The sequence below is a fragment of the Ammospiza caudacuta genome, chromosome 3 (assembly GCF_027887145.1).
Source record: "Ammospiza caudacuta isolate bAmmCau1 chromosome 3, bAmmCau1.pri, whole genome shotgun sequence".
NCBI lineage: Eukaryota > Metazoa > Chordata > Aves > Passeriformes > Passerellidae > Ammospiza > Ammospiza caudacuta.
The window spans coordinates 43,020,814-43,040,740 of record NC_080595.1 but is presented as its reverse complement, the minus strand read 5'-3'; the positions used below and the strand labels follow the sequence as shown (position 1 = coordinate 43,040,740).

Here is a 19,927-nt window from a genome sequence, read left to right as displayed (position 1 = left end):
AGAGGGGTTTTTAAGAGCTGGGGCTTATATTTGTAAGGTGGATTCTGAATATCTCGTATAAATCTTGTAATGGTCACCATTTGTTAATAGGATTTGTTGTATTTACAGCCACGTGCAGATCATTGTGGGTTCTTGAAAAAAACACAACAAAAGAGTGTAATATCAGATAGGACAAAACAAAAAAGAGGCAATTGAAGAGTTAGGATTCAGGTTAGTAACACATAAATGGCATCTTTTCTGATGTTTTTCTGCCCTTCCCAGGGAAGGATATTGCCCATGTCTAACCTGAATTTTTCATGCTGTGGTTAGGTTTATTGCCCCTGAATGTGTCCATAGTATAATTTAGGTTTGATACAGGTCTCCAGTCTTGCACAACTGACAAAATACTGCAGGTTGACATTATATCAGGCTTGGTTTAGGGCTTGTGTTTCCATGCACACATTTGAGGGTGGAAAACAGCTTTTGTTTAGGCCGCCATTGTTATCCCCAAGTCCCACAGTGGCCTGGGGGGGGGGTTGCAAGACCCAGTCTGAGAGCCACCCGTGTACCTGTCGGCAGTGTTCATGTGGGTTGCAAACTTGTTTCTTGCCTTGGCTCAGAATTTCTGTGGCCTTTACCCTGCAGAGTTGAGCAGTTGTGTGGCTGTGACAGGCTGGGAGATTGTCAGCTCTGCTCAGTGTGGCTTGCCACAACCCAAGCCCTTGTCCTCACTCTGGGGGCTCGCTGCTGGAATGTGCCCTGCGTGTTTTGCCTTACATCTCTCCCAGAGCTGGCCACAAGTACAAAACAACCTGGCTCCTTCCATTACACCTTGTGAGAGCTACCACCTCGCTCACCCGTCGCTCACTTCCAAACTGGGATTTAAAAGATTCCTTATAATTTCCCAGGAGCAGAGCAGCTGGAGACCTTCCTGAGGCAATGCCTCTCTGGGTTTGAGGAGCTGAGGATGGGCTGAGGGGCAGCAGCTCTGTTCGTGATGCTGGTGTGGATCCCAGGGATCTGCAGCTGCATCCCACCCCAGTTCCTGCCCAGCCCAGCCCTGTGCTCCTCCTGGCACTCTCCCAGACTTAGCTTGCCACCCAAGGATTCATGATGGGGTCACTGGAAGGCAGCAGGACGTTTCCAGCTGGGATGGGCAGTAACTTGGTTTGCTTCATGGTTGAGAAGAAAATACTGAAAGGGATTATCCTTTCATAGGTGACTTCTGAGGGAGAGAGATTCAGTAGCTAACTTGGCTGATAGGTGCTGTTTAGTGTGCAATGGACTCCTTAGGTCTTCAGATGAACGTCTGTAAAAAAAAGAAAAAATTTTTCTGATTTTGCTCCAGACAAAACCCAGCATATTCATGTGGATATGCATCACATACTTTTTCCTTGTTAATAATGGGAATAATGTTGTGCACTTTCTATAATATTTATTTGTATCTGGTACACATCACCCTGGGTCAACTTGCAGCAAGTGTATTAAAGTGTTAGATTCTTCTGCTTTCTGCAGTTCCAGGAACCTTAGTTATAGCTGCACCTAATCAACCTTCAGTGTCCTTAAAATATACAGTTACAGCTTGTTGGCATAGCAGTTGGTACAAAGATGAGAAGCTGATATGAATTTTTTGTTTCTCTTTACTTTTAACCTCCAAATGAAGGCTATTTACACAGCAGTCTTATATGTCAACCAGCTTCACTTGCTACTTCATAGAACTGGAAGTTCAGATATTGCAACTATGCAGAACTGTAATTCTTATGTTACTTGACATTTTAGATGGTTTCAGTGACACAATTTAATTCAGACTCACTGATGACATCCATCTGTATTTTCACAAGCATAAGGAGTTCTATGAAAACAAAAGAATTTGGTATTGACCTGTACAAAAAAGTTTCAGTTGTAGGTTCTGGATAAAATTCAAAGACAGTAGATGACAATTTACTCAGCCGTTGTGGGTAAAGAAACATTCTGAACATTGAAAACAAATCAGAAAAAGCACAGTCCAAAAATAATGTTTTATGGACAATGGAGCTTTTAACAAAGCGAGCTGGAACTCTGCTTTGGCATAGCAGGACCCTGCAGTTTAGTCAGCAAGAAAGAATGCTTTTCAATGCAAATAAATTTAAGAATACAAATCAAAATTTATGGCAAATTGATAATCAGCTTTTCACTGTGTTTTACATTAAAGAGTTTTTTCCTTACCATATTGTCTTAAATTGCAGAAACTTTACCTCCCATGATGTCTTTGAAACACTTTGGAATTACTCTTCTTTTATCACAAAATGGGGGAAAAAAATGAGTGTTGGACTTGTGTGTTTGATTAAACACTTCTTTAAAGTAACACTTTTGTGTGGTTTCAGCTTTCCTCTTTGGCTTTCACTTGTCATCTTCTGGTTGTGTTGTCTATTTTTCCTTTGTCCATAATATTAATTTCAGCTTCCTTTCATTACTGGTTGATTGAATTACTTCACTTACCACTCAGTTGTCTTCTTGCTGTTGTTTATAAACATCACTATAGTTACGTGTGATACAGATATGGTTGGCTGGCGAGGGTTATAAAGTCTCACTATAAAGGCTATAATAAATATACTGTAGCCAAAATTTTCTAGGACTCCCTGAGAAGCACAATAAATGCCTTATCTGTAAAGGAACAGGAATAGCTGTTCCTTGGTGTCCTGCATTTCGTACACAATTACTGAATTCAAGTGGTTTTCAAATTTTCTATGTAGCAAAAAAAAATTATTGGCAATTATAATGTGTCATCAGATTCTTCTTCAGAATTCTGTCTCCCAGCTTCATTAAGGATTTCACTGATACTGCAGCCCAGTGGAGCCAGCTGGTGATTCTGAGTTTCAATGGGATAGCATCCACCATATGGAGCACCAAAATGCTTTTTTATTTTATTAGCCTGATATTTTAAAAAATTGAGTAACACCTGTGTAAAGTGTGGCACTGTATTTTGATGTTCATTTTTCTTTGTTCTGGTTACTAATATAAGCTGTATCCAAAATGAATGTTAAAAGTCAAATAGGAAGAACTCATTTAATCTGTGCCCATTCACTTTTCTCTGAATGGCAGGTTAGTCTCTTCCAGGAGTCCCAGACAGCTCTGTGGCTGCTCTGAGCACAGGAACCATCTCACTGTTTACTGTATAGTAACCTTTACCTTCTGCAGCTCACTGGGGATGAACTTGTGAGAGAGGTCAAGATGTTGCACTGCAAAGATCTTTATCTGTGCTCTGGACTTTTTGTAGTTCTGTAACCACTGTCATTTCAGTAAGATGCCAGATATAAGTTTGTCTTCTCTTTCTACCTTCTCACTTTACAGTGTGCAGCAAACTGATTTTCAGCAAAGCCATTTGGATTATCTTTTATTTAAAAAAACAACAACAAAACAACAAAGCCTTTACCAGTTAAGATGCCATGTAAATTTGTTTTAACAGTTTCCAGCCAGAACAGAAAAATATTGAAATAGCTGCAGATCAATGAAAACTACCTAGGCAGGAACTTGGTAATCTCCATTTGACCTTTTTCTTGCTTGTCTATATATTAAAAAAAATACTTGTAGAATGGAGGCGAAAGCAGTAAATTTGCTCTAAAACTGGTATATTCAATATTTTAAAACCCCAGAAGCTGCTGCACAGAAGTGGATTAAACAGAAAGAGCTCCTTTCCACTGCCTTCCTTCATCATCATCATCATCATATACCTTTGTTTTAAGTAGGGTTTTTGTGAATAAGATGGCTGAAGATAAGAACCAGGACCACTTGATGTAAATGTCCCTTTACACAGCTGGGTGAGTAGAAGAGCTGCAGGGCAGGTGGAAGCCAAGCCTCACAGTCTGCAGGAGCGTGGTGATGAGCACTGCAGCTGGGCTCAGCTTTCAGTTGTCTTGGCAGATTTCTAAATGATGCCAGATGATCTAAAGGGTCAAATGGTACAAGGACTGTGCAAATAAGTAAAATTTATTTTGAATTAAGGGACTGAAGGCACTGTTTTTTCCCATACCTGTTGAAGTTTCTCCCTGTATAAAAGTTTGGCATGACAACTGACACAGGGTTGTAGGTTTGCTTCCAGTTTCATGGCCAAGAGCCCTGATTTCCCTGACTTGTGGTGGCAGTGATCATGATAGTAGCCACAGAGGGTAAGAATGTCCCTGCAGAAGGATATTGCAATAGTTTCTACAAGTATATATCAGGCCAGAAAAATGAAACTATGAGAGCATTATTGCCTGCTGGAGACTGTAGAAAATCCACAGTGAAAATCATGGGTTGATCAAAAGCTGGCCTGGAAATATCCAGTATAATGCAGTGTATGTCTTTTGCAAAGTGCATATTCTCCATCTAATGCTAAAGGAGTCATTGAGGAATGAGGCAAGGAAGAATTAATATAAAGCTGAGCTAATTAGCATAGACTTCCTTTACAGTCAGCAGAAAGAGGCAAGCTTACTAAAAGAAAGAAAAGCCTAAAAGCACCCATTCTTTTGTCAGCTGTACAAAAGTTTAGACAGCTAACTCAGAGTTTGGCTGTTGAACAGAGTTCAGATACATGCTTGGATTAATCCTACTCTGGAAATCATTTTCAGTAGACTGCAGTAGACTGTGGATCAGCTTTGACTGCTGAAGTCTACTGAAAGTTTTGCTGCTGTGACACTGCCATGATAAGTTTGTCAAGATCCTGGTCAGCTGACAACCAACTAACTTACCACTCTCCCCGCCTTTTGTTATACAAAATCACGTTATCCATTGTAAATCTCTGCAAAACAGATTGGTGCAGAAGTTTGACCTCTTTGAAATAAGAGAGTCCTCTAAACAGTGCTACAAAGGTGTTCTTGCATCCAGATGGATTTTTTGTTTTGTTTATTCTCATTCTCAAAATACACATCTTTTCAGTCAGTGTGTGTACATAACGTGTGCTTCTGTTTAGTACAGTAATTGTAAACAATTATTCCCTTCACAGAAAAAAGAGTGTGTGATAATTATTTAGCAGCTTCTTCCTTGGAGATCGGCTGTGTGAATCTTTGAGGGACATGATCTAAACTAGAGGTTTCTTAGTAGTTAAAAAACCACAAAATGTTATGGGCCTTTTCCTGGGCCACATTTTCAGTAGACTGCTGAAACTCTGTTTAAGAGGTACTTGTGGTACATGGTAACAGTCCTTAGGCACTGAAATATGAATGTCTGCAAGTAATGACCTAACGACTCTTAGCCGTGGTTGTAATAAAAGTATACAGCTGGAGAGATAAGTTTTAGCATTCCTTGCTAAACATTTGTCCATGAAACTGGAGCCAGCATGAGATGAGGTATTGTCAGGTACTTTTTGTAACTATTTTTAGATTTTATTTTATCTGTGTGTTTTTGTATAACTTAAAAAATTGAAGCTGCAGTCTACATAAACAAGCAGAGTCTGGATCCACTGCATTCATAGTGTGTTTTGGAGGCCCAGTTGAGTTACTGGAGGAGGCTGGATGCCTAAGGCCATTAACCAGCTGTGCAGCAAAGCACCTCTGGTCCCCATCACACTCTCACCCTTTGCTTTGGGAGCAGTTTTGAGTGTGCCAGGACTGCTCACCAGCTTCCCCATCAGATCACTCCAGTACATACATGCATGCCTGTACTTTCTCCTCATCCCAGGAAGATGGTTAGATATTTAAACTGGATTAAGCTGCTGCATAAACGGGGTAAAATTTGCATTTATAGTAATTTAGTATTGCAGTTCTTCTCTTGGTTTAATTCTCTGTTGGCATAGGTGCAAGCCAATTGCCCTTCTCTAATGTCCCCTTTGATACCTCCTTTTCTCTCTGCTCTCCAGATCTTACTCCTCTGTCCATGTTGCCAAATTTGTCATATCATCTCTTAAAATTTCCTTTTTGCCATTTTCTCTCTGCCTCATTCAGCTGCTTCAGCCTCTCTCCTTCAGTGCCTTCACTGATCCTCTGTGTTGTGAACAGCAGCATTAAAATTAATTTGTATTTGCTTTGATTCCATAATGACCTCACATTAGTCCATTTCCCTGTTAATGCTCTGCCTGCAAAATGCCACTGAGATAATGAACGTCATTACAACTCGTTTTTCCCTAACATAATGCCAGCAGGACTCCAGTTTGTGAAGTACAAGCTGGTTGAACCCTTAGTGGATGCTTGATTTAATTAATGGGAGGACACAAAATGTGCAAGCAGGTCAATATTCTTCTTGGAGACAAAATGATAATTACCAAACCCTACAAGTGATTTGCAAACAGCAGATGGGTATATTTCCTAAACTGACTAATCCAACAGTTCAGTAATGCGATTATCTCTTATTACAGCCTTTTGTCGACTCTGCCTCACATTTCAAGATGAAACCTGGTATTTTTCCCTTAGTATGCATATTAAAGATGATTCAGTTCTTTAAAATCACCATCCAAATGCCCCAGGGCTTTGTATTTTCTACTTACTGTGTTGTGGTGCCATTTACACTGCTGTGGCGGGCAGTGTTTTATTTGGATAATGAAACAGTGAGGAAATGGTTCAAAATATGTTTTGCTTAAGCAGTTTATCTTCCTAGTGCAGCTGGAGTTTTTATTTCACACTCAAATGCACTAGTAAAACATCAGGCACCTTTTTTTTCTAGTCTGTGAAGCAGCTGAGTACAGCAATAAGAGAATTGGAGTAATTTAGCAGGTATTTATATTCTTGCATAGCACCCTTAACATATAGACGTTCTTTTCTGTCTTCCTTCTTTTTCAAGTCTAATGCCACAGTACCTGAACATTTGGTATCTTTCCAGTGCCTAACCACAAAAGAAAGAGGAAGATGGCCTTACCCGCAGTTCACAGATGGGAAGGTGGGACACAGGGCTGTGGGGGCTACCTGTAGTCTGGAGATGCACAGAGCAGAGGTTGCCATCACACGAGGACTGTCCCTTTAGGGCTTTCCTGGGAGTGCTGATGCCCTGCAGCAGGGCCAGGAGTTCTGGTGAGTGGCTGCACTGGTGATGGGTGGGGCATCCCTGGGGCGGTCTCTGGCAGGAGTCACCCACTGCAACTCGCAGTTTGTTCAGACCAGAGTGCACAGGGAACAACACTGACCGGGGAACCAGCCCTCAGATATGTTATAATATAATTATTTTTCAATGCAGTCGTGTATATTGGCCCCTGCCATTGCATGTAGCCCTGTTCAGGTTCCTGTTCATAACCCTGTTCAATGGGGACATAGAATCATCATAAAGAAACAAGAATACTTAGCCTTCTAAAGAGGCATGTTTTCTGCCATGCATTGGCTCCAGACACACTGGGACGTAGTTCCTTGATGAAAGAGCAGCAGTTCTTCTTTTGCCTGTTCACCAGCAGAAACAATCAACAATGGACCTTATAGCTCTTTGGAGTTGTAGAGGCTAATGGCACACGTGGAAAGCCATGCCAAGAGGGATGTTGGTGAAAACCTTCCTGCTCTTATTTAGTGTGGAAAGAACAATATTGATGAGTTCCTTGTCCTTTAATGGTGTGACTCATTTTGAGACTGTTTTTGGTAAAGTTCACAGAGGTATTTGAGTATTTGTAGAGAGCTGCCGTATGAGTAAGGCTGGCCAACTGTTTATTTTTTTGGGTTTGATTTTTTTTGGTGACCAGATGGTTCTGCTTTTGTCTTTTTAACCCCTTGCTTTAACATTTTGTTAGGCACTCTTTCTATTCACCAATCCTCATAAACTATTGCAGTTTGTGTAAGAAATACCATAAAAATTAGAGTTACTCTGGCTAGTGATTCATGTCCAGGGTTGAAAGTTAGATCAAGAGTTGGGGTCTCCCTCCCTCCCCTACTCACTCAATGCATATCGGCACTTGGAATAGGCCACAAGTTACATGAGTTCTCCTCGTGTAACTTTTTAGTCATAGTGTTCTATGTGTTTGTCCTAGTCAGGGACTGGGTCTGTGAAGACACTTCAGTCATCAGATAAAGGGCACCAGACTTCAAAATGCTGCTCACAGTGAATTCGATGGTCATTGTGCCAGGTCTGTATTTGGCTTTCCAGCATAAACTTACCTATCTTCTCAAAAGGTAATATGGAGTTAAATAACACATTAAAATTTTAAGAGAGATTGCGATTTCTTTCCTAAATCTTTCACAAAGGTGAACAGAATGTGTTATCTTCAATTTGAAATGCCAACAAGTATGTCATTACTGGGGAAAACGAGCAATTTCTGTGTATACTGGATGCATTGCAGATAATTTGTCTGTCTATTGCTGCCGTATGGGAATGCAAATTTTTTTCTATTAATTCTCATGATGTTCCCACAGGATAGCAAAATGCAACTATCCCTATTTTTTGAGTTAGGAAGGAAGTAGAAAAAATGCCTAATTTACTGAGCTGCAAAATACTGATCAGTGGACTATTTCCAACACCTGAAAGTATTTTTTAATTTTCTGGATGTTTCAACTGTATAAGTTCTTTTGAAAAATCTTCCATTTCAATAGAAGTTTCATGGCATTTATCAGCAAATATCTCTTTCATGAAGACATTAAAAATCTGGCCACAATACTTCTCTATTTAAGTGTGTTTCAAAATCAAATTATAAATGTGAATTCATCTCATGCGACTGCAGAAGCCCCCAACTCAGCAAACCATCTTCGACTTCCTTCATAGGCATCAGACAGAAATGTGCACTTTTAGGATGTAATTTCTTTTAAGGATCTGATATCTTTTAATCATGAATTCCCAGCTTCCCTCTATTGACTGCAAAGTAAACCTAGTTCAAAATGTTGTCTTGTTCCATAAATGCTTGCACTTATTTAGCTTGCATTTGTTTAGCTGAATTCAGCCTCAAGTGATTCATCAAAGACACACAGGATGCCTTGTAGCACAAAAGATTTTACCCAAATCTCCTGGATTCTCAAGCCTCCACCTCATGGACTTTACTGATATATCCAGGAGATTTTATTCACTGCCTTTGCTCTCTGTGAGTCATCTCTTTCCATTTAGCTGGTTGGACTTCAGCTGAACCCCAACTGTATACAGTCTTGTATTTGGGAGAAGAAACTAAAAATGTAAGATAAAAAATTGGAGCTGGAGAGAAGTGCTAAAGCGTTTTAAAGAGAGCTTAGTAGTTACCCCCTCTAGAAAAAAGTCTGCTGAATTTAACAGCTGATTTCCACAGAAATTGCTCGTTTTCCCCAGTAATGACATACTTGTTGGCATTTCAAATTGAAGATAACACATTCTGTTCACCTTTGTGAAAGATTTAGGAAAGAAATCCCAATCTCTCTTAAAATTTTAATGTGTTATTTAACTCCATATTACCTTTTGAGAAGATAGGTAAGTTTATGCTGGAAAGCCAAATACAGACCTGGCACAATGACCATCGAATTCACTGTGAGTTCCACATGCTTCTTTAAGAGCTCAGTGAGTCCAATTCATTGTTGTTAAAGCAAATGTTTATTTGTCAGTAGAGAACAAAGCAACCGGGCCCATTTATGGCATTATTGCTGTTTGCATCTTTCCAGATGACAGTAGAGACCAGAATTTGGATTATAACCCATTTAAAATAGACAATTTATTTTTCAATTTTTACTCCAGCTGCTGGAGACTTGCTTGGGAAGAGGTTTATGAAAATGCTCCTATACTTTCCTCTTTAATGTAGATACTTGTCCTCAAAGAACTGAATGCAGGCCAGCAATTCATTTCCTGCCCTAGGCAGTATTTGAATAGCCTGTTATGCCTGTGACACAAATTACTCTCCTATGGGCTGAGCTATATTGGAAACTGTGAAACAGAGGTAGAAACCTGGCCTCATCTTTATCAAACACATCCTGTCCTAACTATTCCCTTATCACAGTTTTAAAACATGCTTTCTTAATGAATCATATTGTTTTGAAATGTTGTGTTCCCCCTGATACTTGGTAGTTAAATAATTGTGATTTGGGTTTATGGTAGGTGGTACCCTGCCAGATTGGAAGATTGGCAGCAAACTAAAGTCTATGTCCTGAGCATGTGCTGTAGACAAATAATGATTGCCTTGAACAGTAAAATGTCTTCTGAGTTACCATTATTTCTCATGTCCTCCTGCCACATTTTTGTTGATTTCCTCATTGACCTCAGATCCTAAAGCACACAAGGCTGAAGACTGTAAAACTTGCACATCAAAAGTGCACATATTTTTGTTGGAAAATGAAGCGTACCCTTTACAGCTATGCCTGTACACCAGTCTTGGTCCTCTGCAACTGAGGAGATCACCGAGGAAGGAATAAAACTGGGAATCCTCTCTTGGTGATTTTTCAAAACAATAATCATATAAAATTAGTGCCATGGCTTTTTTGCATATGATATGGTAGCGTACATTTTTCTGTTGGTAATAAAAGTAGCTGATTCTTGGACTTCTGATATTTCAGGAAGTTTTGGTGAGGAAAGTTTTTCTGTGTATGGGTGAAATATATCTGGCAGTTAAGGTAGTCTCTCTGTTTGGTGACCTTAGCTCTGCTTGTTCAGAAACGAGTTGTGGAGTAGCCAGACAAGACTCCAAAAGCATTTTGGAAACCTGTGCATTTTCTAGGGGTATTTTTTCCATAATGTTTGCTGAGAGGCTGTGGAACAGGCAAGACAGTAAATTGAAGAGTTGCTCTCCAGGAAGGCCTGCCATTTTGAGTGACTTTTTGTACTCCACTGCCAAATTCAAACCCCTACACTTCTTGATCGTGCTCTGACATGACAATGGGTTGGGAAGTATCATTGTAGTTAGAAGAGTTTTCTGTGATTGCTGTCAAACAGCCACTGAGCATTAGTGCCTCTCTTTCTTCAAGGTTGCATGAAGAAGTCTTGGAGCTGAGACCAACGCTATAGGGACCTGTTTCCTTCCAGAAGCACCAAAAGCAGATGTGTCTGTGCTATCCACAGTCACTGGGCAAGAAGAGAGACTCTCTTCTCCTGTGTCCCAAAGGAAAAGAGATCAAAGCTGACTTTCTGTTTTAATAGTGAGTTATTTTATGTCCAGACCTTCTGCCAGCTTTAGGGGAAGCCTTTAAGTGAGTAATGCAGTGTAGAACCAGACCCAGAATTAGGTCTTTCTTGTATTAACATAGAGAAGCACTCTCTATTTCTCTTTTATCTTTCCAATTTATTGCCCTCCCTTCTCTAGTCTGTCCTGCCTGACCATGTGCTTTCTTCAAGTCACCAAGAACACCCATCTCACTTTTGTCATAGGATGATGTTTTTGTGCGAACATAAATATTTAGAGAAGTTTACAAAAGATGGAGCTTCATCAAGTCAAGCATTCCTGCTAATGCAGCATGGGACAAGTCAGCAGGGAGCAGGAGCCTGGGCTGGTGTGCACAGCTGTTGCAAGACCAGACTGTGGAACATTCCCTTTTGATTCCCCTGACTTCACTGATCAAAACCAGTTTTGAGGCTGGATGGTTGTTTTTTTCCAGAGTGAAATCTTTTCCATCAAAACAGCTTCTTCAGCGTGCAGACTTTGTCTGTATTGAGTCTCTTGTCTCAGTTTTATGGTTGGTATGCAAATTTCTGATGCAGATATGGTGCACTTGCTGGAATAGTGAGAAATAAATCTAGAGAAGTATTAGAGAAGTTTCTAGCATGCAACCCAGACCAAAATAGTTGGGAGACCTGCCCAAATATAATTGTGCTTTGACAGTTTGGCTTTCACTCTGATCATCAATACCTGAGAAAAATTATGCCAGATTCCATATTAGCATAATACAGGAAGACTTCAAATGAGAAAATCCCATGTAAGTAAGAATGCAAATAAAGATTATAAGACTGCTTGGTTCGTGCTGAGTTTTTCAGCTGGAAAGGTAAAACAAACAAATAGAAGTTATTCTGTGATTTATGCAGCCAATAATTAATAAGATTATAGAAATACATTCAAGGCAAATGGGTGCATTTGTGCAAACACGCCAGCATGTATTTCCTTTAAGGATCTGTGTCTGTCTTCACTCTCAAGCACTGCCAGTTTGGCTTTCTGCTCCAGGGGGAAGTGGATTTGCCATACCAGCTAAAATATTATCTACCTCTTGGACAGCTCACAAGTGACACCACTGTGGTGATGATGGGTGAAAAACCAGCTGTCTGGCATGCCTTTTCTTCAGTGCTGCCTTGCTGCCCCTTTCTAGCAAGGCAACCACAGGAAATCCACAGGAAATCCTACCTTCCTAGAAAAATATCCTGCTTCCTCCTAAGGGCGCGTGGAACAGCCAACTCAACTGGACTGTGGGCAAATTGAAAGAGAATAATCTTTTGTAGGAAGTGGCTCAAGCTTCAGTGTTTGAAACACTGAAAACCACAGTGGACGGAAACCAGCTGGTTGGTCTGATCAAGTGTCAGCGATATTTTGGGCAGGACTGTTGAACTAGATGACCCCTAGAAGCCTCTTCCAACCAATGTTTTTATATTTTGATAATCACAAAAAAATCATCACAAAATCTAGCATTTTTCTTCTGTCTTTAAAATCTGTGCTTCTCTGATAAATATTGCTAGGCCTTGTATTTGGTTCCATTTCTTGTAAATACTCTTTTTTTTTTTTTTTGCCCTGAGCTTTTAATTAAAGATGCATATAATTAAAGTACTGTTTTTATTGCATATTATAAATTTATTTATGCTATTCTACAGGAGTGCAAGAAATTTTTAGGCATTGTCCCAGCAAGCTGATTTTTCATCATTGTAATACTTTCAATATATTCCTGTAACTGAACATGTTTCATGAACCTAAAGAGGTTATATTAAATTTAGTAATAGAATGAGAAATATGCTTGGGGTTGTAGGTCTTTGATGAGTAGTATGAATGAGTGAATTGAAACTCACTCATCATTTAAATTGCAAATGTAGTTGAAAGTGACTTCATGGTTCACGCTGGAGTACAAAATAATTGAAAAATATTATATATTTAATATCAGAAAGTTATGCTATCTCACACAGCAATTAAAGTAAAAAAAAAAATGCACAGAGGGATCTTGGCAGTTCTGTACTTGGAAATCCTTTAAATCTGTCTGTGAAAACTGTTCGTTGGTTTCACACATTTCCTTTCAGGCAAACCTTTAACTATAGGAATTAGAATCAGAAAAAGGAGTTGCTCTGAGATGATGATTATTTTCCATGATTGTGGTAGCATGAATGAACTACAGGAAGCTTTCCAAACCAAGGAGAGGATATGGTCCACTGTTCCAAAGTATGTAAGAGTTAAGAGGCAGGGTAGGGAAGAGGAGGGTTGAAACTACAATATAGAAAGCAATCTGGGTAATGCAAACCATGTATCTGACAAATGACAGCTAGTAGAAAGTGATAGCAATTTTTCTGGAGAAGAAAATCAAAATTATTCTTATTTGGCACAGAATGTGTTTTGGCCAAATGTTTTGGGGGTTTTATGCATTTTTATTTTCAGGATATTATTTCTATTTTTCTCAACATTAAGTTTTAAGAGTGGGAAATAAATGTTATATTTTTAAGTCTTATAAGGATTTTTAGGGGGAAAAAGGAAAATTGCAGGAAAAGTCCACATAAAAATGTTTGTGAGATTGCAATTTTTTTTTGCTGGATGGAGAAATAGTCAAGCTTAATCCTAAATGAGTAAGTCCCTTCAAACTGGGAGATGATAAAAAAAAAGGTTTCTACTGAAAATCTATATTTTTGTTGTGGAGAAGTTAGAACAGGTAGTTTGGGGAAAACAAATCAACAAACCAAAAAGCTCAAATGTAGGTGTACAAAACACTACAGAAATATAAAGGTGTGTAAGTATTATCTTTCCTTATCTTTGTGTCCTTGAGGAGCAGGTTCTTTCTTCCAGGTTTCTTTTCAGCTCAGTGACTTTCTGGGTTGCTGCAAACTCTTTTCAGTCCCTCTGGGTCTCACGTGACCCAGTTGCTCTGTTTTTAGAGGAACATGGCAAAATAACGTGGAACAAAAGCCTGAAACTAATGCCATATGTCACAGCTTGCAGGATGGAAGTCCTAGTTCTGCTGATGTCTTTGAGGAATGTGCAGCTATTGACAGAGGAAAGATTTTCACAAAATGACCTGGACAGACCCAAAGCATAAAAAACTAATTCTTGCAAGCAACAAAGTGTGTGTCAGTCCTCTCCCACCACCACTTCATTTTACATCTAATCGTTAATTTGTTTTCTGTTTAAATGGTTACCAGCAGTAACTTTCCAATTTCTGAGGTAGTTAGGAAAGGGCTCTTTTAGCAATGTACAGTGTCTTTCCTTGTTGCCTGCTCATTAGAAGAATTACTGCTTAAGACTAAGGAAGCTTTTTAAGATTGACTTAAATGATGATTTGAGGGGAAGCTGAGAAAGTATGTAGAGAGAAGTGTGATGGAGCCTCTCCCATGCAGATTTGAGTACATGCCACTCTGCTATCAAGGTCTCTGATGGGCACACCAAGCTCTGCAGTGTATTTTTGGCTTCAACTTGTGTAATCTGTCGTTATCTAGTCATATCTTGAGGCTTAATAAACAGAATTGCCGGGTCTGGATGTCCTGACAATTACTCTCCCCAGCTGGTAAAAGGCACGTGGAATATTTAGACCAGCATTTGTTTCTATTTTCAAAATGTGCTACATGACTGTAGCATTACAGAAGACAAGATTTTATTAAACAATATGTTTCCTTAAGATAATGGCTCTGATTTGGGGGTTTTGTTTTTTTGTTTATTTTTCCTTTGCAGGAAGAAGGTATTGTGAAGGAAATAGACATCAGTCATCATGTCAAGGAAGGTTTTGAAAAAGCAGATCCTTCTCAGTTTGAACTGCTGAAAGTATTAGGACAAGGCTCATACGGAAAGGTAATTTTTATTGTCATCTAATCACCCAAGGCAGCACTGAAAATGTTGTGTCCTTTCTCTGAGTTCATTTACATTGCTGACATTGTCCATATATAAATTATATTGTAAAGGCAGATAAGGAAAGCCGTTCTCTCTTCATTTTAGTCATGCTTCAGTCTTTTAGCTGGGTTTCTGCAAATGAACCAGTTTAGAAAACAGCAGCTATGGCTCTGGACCTGGACCAATGAGCACAATGATTGTTAGTCAAGCATCACTGTTTACACACAGTGATAAACTATATTTATGGATTATCTATCCACCAGGGAGGTGAGTGTGCCACTGCTGCTTGGTTGGAGGGTGTAAATAGGAACCTTCAAAGACTTATTTAAGTTAGCTGCACAGTTCCCACTGAGGGCACCCTCAAGGACATTTCCAAGTCCCAGATTTCTGTTAAGTTCACACTCAGAGGCTTTGTAAACTCCTGGAGACAAAGCCCAGTGCAGAATACAGTAATCATAGCAAGAGCATGGGGGAAAACCCTGCCTGTATGGGGTAACCGCAAGCTAATTTGTGGAGAAGTAACATTTGCCACATATCTTAATAATAAGGATTTTCTTAATTCCAAAGACAGTTCTTCAGCAGGGCATGTTGGTTGAAATGAGAACCAGAAGGAAAGATGGTGAGAAAGGAGGAAAAGTCAATTCAGCCTTAAAGTCTTTCTAATGTCTTTAAATAAGGCATTGAAACCTTTGGAAGAGTGAACCTAGCTGAAACTAGGCATCAAAGTCCTTATATTATTCTGTAGAGTTTTAAGGACATATTTTCTAATCAGAACCTTTATTTTTATTCCTAAAGGAAGCTATATTAAGAGTGTTTATCAACTTCCTGGTTATTCTAGAATTAAATTGATAATTAAACCTATTAGAAGTTCCCTGAGATGAGAGATATATAGAAAGTTAACATTCAATACCAAGTCTTGGGCTCAATAATTTCTTCAGAGGACAGTATATTTAAGTTTTAAATATTAAATTAATACAAAAAAGCAAACCGATCAAAATTAGGTTTACTATGGGACTCAGTGTAAGAAGGTGAAGAACAACAGAAAGAAACATCTTTGATAAAAGTAACAGAGTCAGAATAGTTGGTTTTCATACATAGACAGTAAAGATTTTAGGAATGGTTTGCTGGTTATCTTAGATTGTATTGATGTATTTTCAGTACTGCTCGAGTTGGCCTTCTAGCCTTAGGCATTTTATAAGCAAAATGCCTGGTCTGTGCAACCACTTCCCAAAAGGAAATCTGATTTCTTCAGTGGGAGTGTGGACAATGTACCTGTCTGGAGCTGCATGTAATTACAAATCACTTTCCATACCTTATGTGAGAAACATGGTAAACTCCCTGGAGCAGCAAAGACGTGGGGAAGAGAGGCTTACTCTGTGTTTCTTATGCAGTCCCCAACCACCTACACTTTCATCACCTTGGTATTTGAGCTAATGGTTCAAATCTGTGTCTCTGAGGATGCAAACCATTAAGTTTTCAAGTTATTCACTCAAGAACTAAATTAGAGAAGATGTCTTGGTGTCAGAGGGAGTGCCCCCAACACTCTGGAGACGCAGAGCACTTGCTTAGCTTTTTATCAGGCTTTGGGTGATGCACCAATTGCACAGCCAAGGGACTTCTGCTAGTTCAAGTTAACCTTACAAACATATCAAACTAGGATATTGAAAGTCGTGCTCAGCCACATGCACATGCTATTCTGGCAAACTCGTATAGTTCTGCTAATATAATCTGTCAGTTTAGCACTTCAGGGTTACTTGGTGGTTTCAAGAACAATGGGTAGCATTACATTTAAGAATAATCAGAAAGGTGACATCATTTTACAGTACAACACATTTTCATTTGTTCTGTTCCTTTCTGGTTTGGTGGTTATTTTGATGTCCTCTGAAATAGAACACAGTGTTCGTGACTCATCTCTTTTGGAGGGAATGCAGGCAAGTGCCCTGTCCCATGCTACAGTGAACAGCTGACTAGTGACTGGTAATGGAAATTGATAATTTTGCTTATTACAGCAATGTGGATATTACAAGCTCTGCAAGATCATAGGGCAGACAAGATATTTCTACAACTGCAGCCTAATATTTCTGCAGATGCACTATGCTGTGCTGTTTTATGTGCAGTGCTGCTGAAAACCATTATCTTAAGGGTTTGGATTTTTGGTTTCTTGGGGTAAAGAGCCCATAATTTTTTTTTTTTTTAAATAATAATACAGCTGAAAATCTAGTGTCTGGAAAAGCTTGCTTTTGACTTTCTCCTCCTTTTCAATGTAATACAAAAATTAAATCTTTTACTTGACCTGGACAGAAAAACATCCCAACTTTCCTCTGTAAACTTCTGAATGAATTGACTTCCTGTTAGTGCTGGAGCAGCTGAGCTTAGTTTATCATTAATAACGACAAAAACCACTTCAGAAAGTCTTAGGTGTGCCCGTTGCATCCAGATTAAAACCCTATCAGATCATGTCATACAAGTGTTGCAGCTCTGGTGCTGTCAGATGTGGGAGTCCTGATGAAGCTGTTCAAAGATTCAGAGAGAAATGAGAATTTACCTTCGAATTTACCTTCTTTTTTTTGGTTTGTTTTTGTTCTTTCCTTCCCATCTCACAGATCTTTACTCAAATGGGTTTGAGAAAATCTAATTTGTTTACAGATTGAAGTTTTTTTGGAGGAAGAGTCTTTCAATGTGCAAAACTTGTGCTAGAAACATACTCCTTCCTTATTTTTTGGCTTTTTATATTTTAGATGGAGACAGTTAACAAGGCCTCATGGTTCCTGGATAGGCAATTAATAAAATAATTGGAATTTTTAATCCAAATAGGCACTTATTAGTTAGATCACTTCACCTGGCCTCTGTCAATTTGTATATTAATGAGTATATGGGATTGTATGTATGTGAGACTATATTTTTATTTCTACATTTGGCTTTACTTCAGCTTCTGTCCAGAAACACAAGTGCTGAAATTAAAAAAATAAGAGACACTGTTGCCTGACTTCTGAAGATCTGAGAATTTCTAAGGTCACACTTCTGACCTCAGCAAACAGAGTGTGTCCTGAGAAGCAGCTAAAAGAGTTGTTTATTTTATTTCCAATTGATTTATTTCCCAATCATTAAAAAGTCTTGTACAGACCAAACTGAACCATTGATCCTGTTGTTCACTACCCCTCCAATGCTCAGATGCACTGAGGGGCAGATAAGAAATATTTGCATGGAGCACAATAAAAAGAGTACAAGTTTAACTACAAATTTTACTTTATTTTAATTAAAATTTCACACTGTCAGAATACAAAGCATAGGAGACTGTAACAGGAAAAACTGTCTTTTTTTGTAATAGCAACAGATTTTCAGCTGTATGAACTTTATTCTTCAGCTGCATCTTAGGCAAGTTATTCATGACTTATGGCATGAATGGCACCAAATTGATTCCTTTCTTAAATTTAATTGATGGCAATAATTTTAAGACACTGCACATTCCTAGACACAAATGAGACTTTTTTTTCATGTAAAGCTGGTCAGAATATGAAGAGATATGTACTCACTGATTCTAACTTTTCACCCATCTTTAACTGAATATATGAGGTCAATTAATAACATTGAAAATGGTTTTTTTTGTGAAGTGGTTAAGGCTTAAAAACTGAAAATTTCCAAAGCTAGCTCAAACAATTGCAGGTGAAATAGATATGAAGTGCTTTCAGCTAGTAATTTTCATTAGATTTCCTGAACCATAGTATCTGTTCTCCTGTTGAATGCAGTAAGTCTTGTAAGCAGAAATCCAGTACTCACCTATACAAAACATTTGCTTTTACAGGTATTTCTAGTCAGGAAGATAAAAGGTTCTGATGCAGGCCAGCTTTATGCCATGAAGGTACTTAAGAAGGCAACTCTAAAAGGTAAGGATTGTGACAGTGGCTGCAGTCTCTATTTCTATGCTGCATAGTAATTTATTTTTCTTGCTATTTTCTACATTGTTACTGCCTTGCAGTATATGAACGCATAAATGTGTCTGCCATCCTCCAAAATTCTGCCTGAATATTCTATAAAGAACTTAAAAATATGTTACCTATACAATGTGAGAGGAGGAAAACAGTTTGGCAGCTTCCCAGCTGCATGCTTGCTTTATTTTCTAGGTGTTATTTTTAGGACTTCTATTTGGTATATATTCAGTTGTATTTAAGTGTCACTATCTTTCTGTTGCTGAAGTAAATGAGAATATTGCTAAAGTAAAACCTGGCTCCCACTGGGCAGAATGGCCTTCCCAGCTGGTGCTTCTCTCTGTGTGCCTGAAAAACCATGGGAACATGTTCCCAAGTGTGAGGAGGCATTCTGAGACCATTTAGATCATGCTGTTTCCTAGCTCATGGGCTGTAGGAGGCCAGAGCCAAATGACTCGTGTTTAAAGCTGGTTCTTCTCTTCTGGGGCCACCGCGTGCTACAGACAAAAAATGAAATTGGTAGTCAAGCCCAGGACTGAAAAGCAAAGAGGGTAAGTTCAGTCTCAGCTGAAGTCCTTAATGATTGTTCCTGCACAGACTAAGGAGGTTGCAGTCATCTTTTTGTTTCCCTGACCTAGCACTGTTCTGATCTTTCCCTCAAAAGCCTGACACTTCTTGCAGGTAAATAGGAGAGCATTCATTTTGTCTGGAACAGATATTTTGCTTTGTCTTGGAGAGTGTGGTTTTGTGCAATGCAGTGTAGTGACTAAATTCCTGTCCTAATGCAAAGAATAATCATTAAGTGACCAGATAGTTCTGATCACTTAAAAATACAGATTTCTATAGCATGCCTTGCTTTGGGGAACCAAAATATGAATATAGCCACCAGTTAAGCAAGCTAGAGCTGCTGCAGGTGGTGTCAGGCAGAGCCAGCCCCTCTTCTGGGTACTGGTTTAGATGGGGAATGGGCACACCAGCCCTTTAGACAGTCCTTTCCCCTCAGAAAGCCTTTTCAGGAAAACATGAGTTTGAAGCAATGCTGGCGTGCTTATCTTGTTGTTTGGGATCCAGAGGGGAATGTTTATTCCAGCAGAACCACCCAGGGTAAATAAACAAACAGTGCTGGACACAAGACAAGCAAAGGAATAGGTCAGGCCTGTGCACATCACGTGTATGGCAGAGTGATTCTCTGGCTTCTCAACCAGGAACAGCACCCTGG

At 39.1% G+C, this 19,927-nt stretch overlaps 1 protein-coding gene across 2 annotated transcripts in view; it reads left to right on the top strand.

Moving 5' to 3' along the window:
* Positions 1-19,927, top strand: part of RPS6KA2 (ribosomal protein S6 kinase A2) — a 278,084-nt gene that overhangs the window by 170,161 nt on the left and 87,996 nt on the right. For both annotated transcript variants that reach the window (XM_058801242.1, XM_058801241.1), the window contains 2 exons: positions 14,627-14,743; positions 18,585-18,666. In XM_058801242.1, the coding sequence (XP_058657225.1) occupies positions 14,627-14,743; positions 18,585-18,666 (199 nt within the window). The remainder of the gene's footprint in view (positions 1-14,626; positions 14,744-18,584; positions 18,667-19,927) is intronic.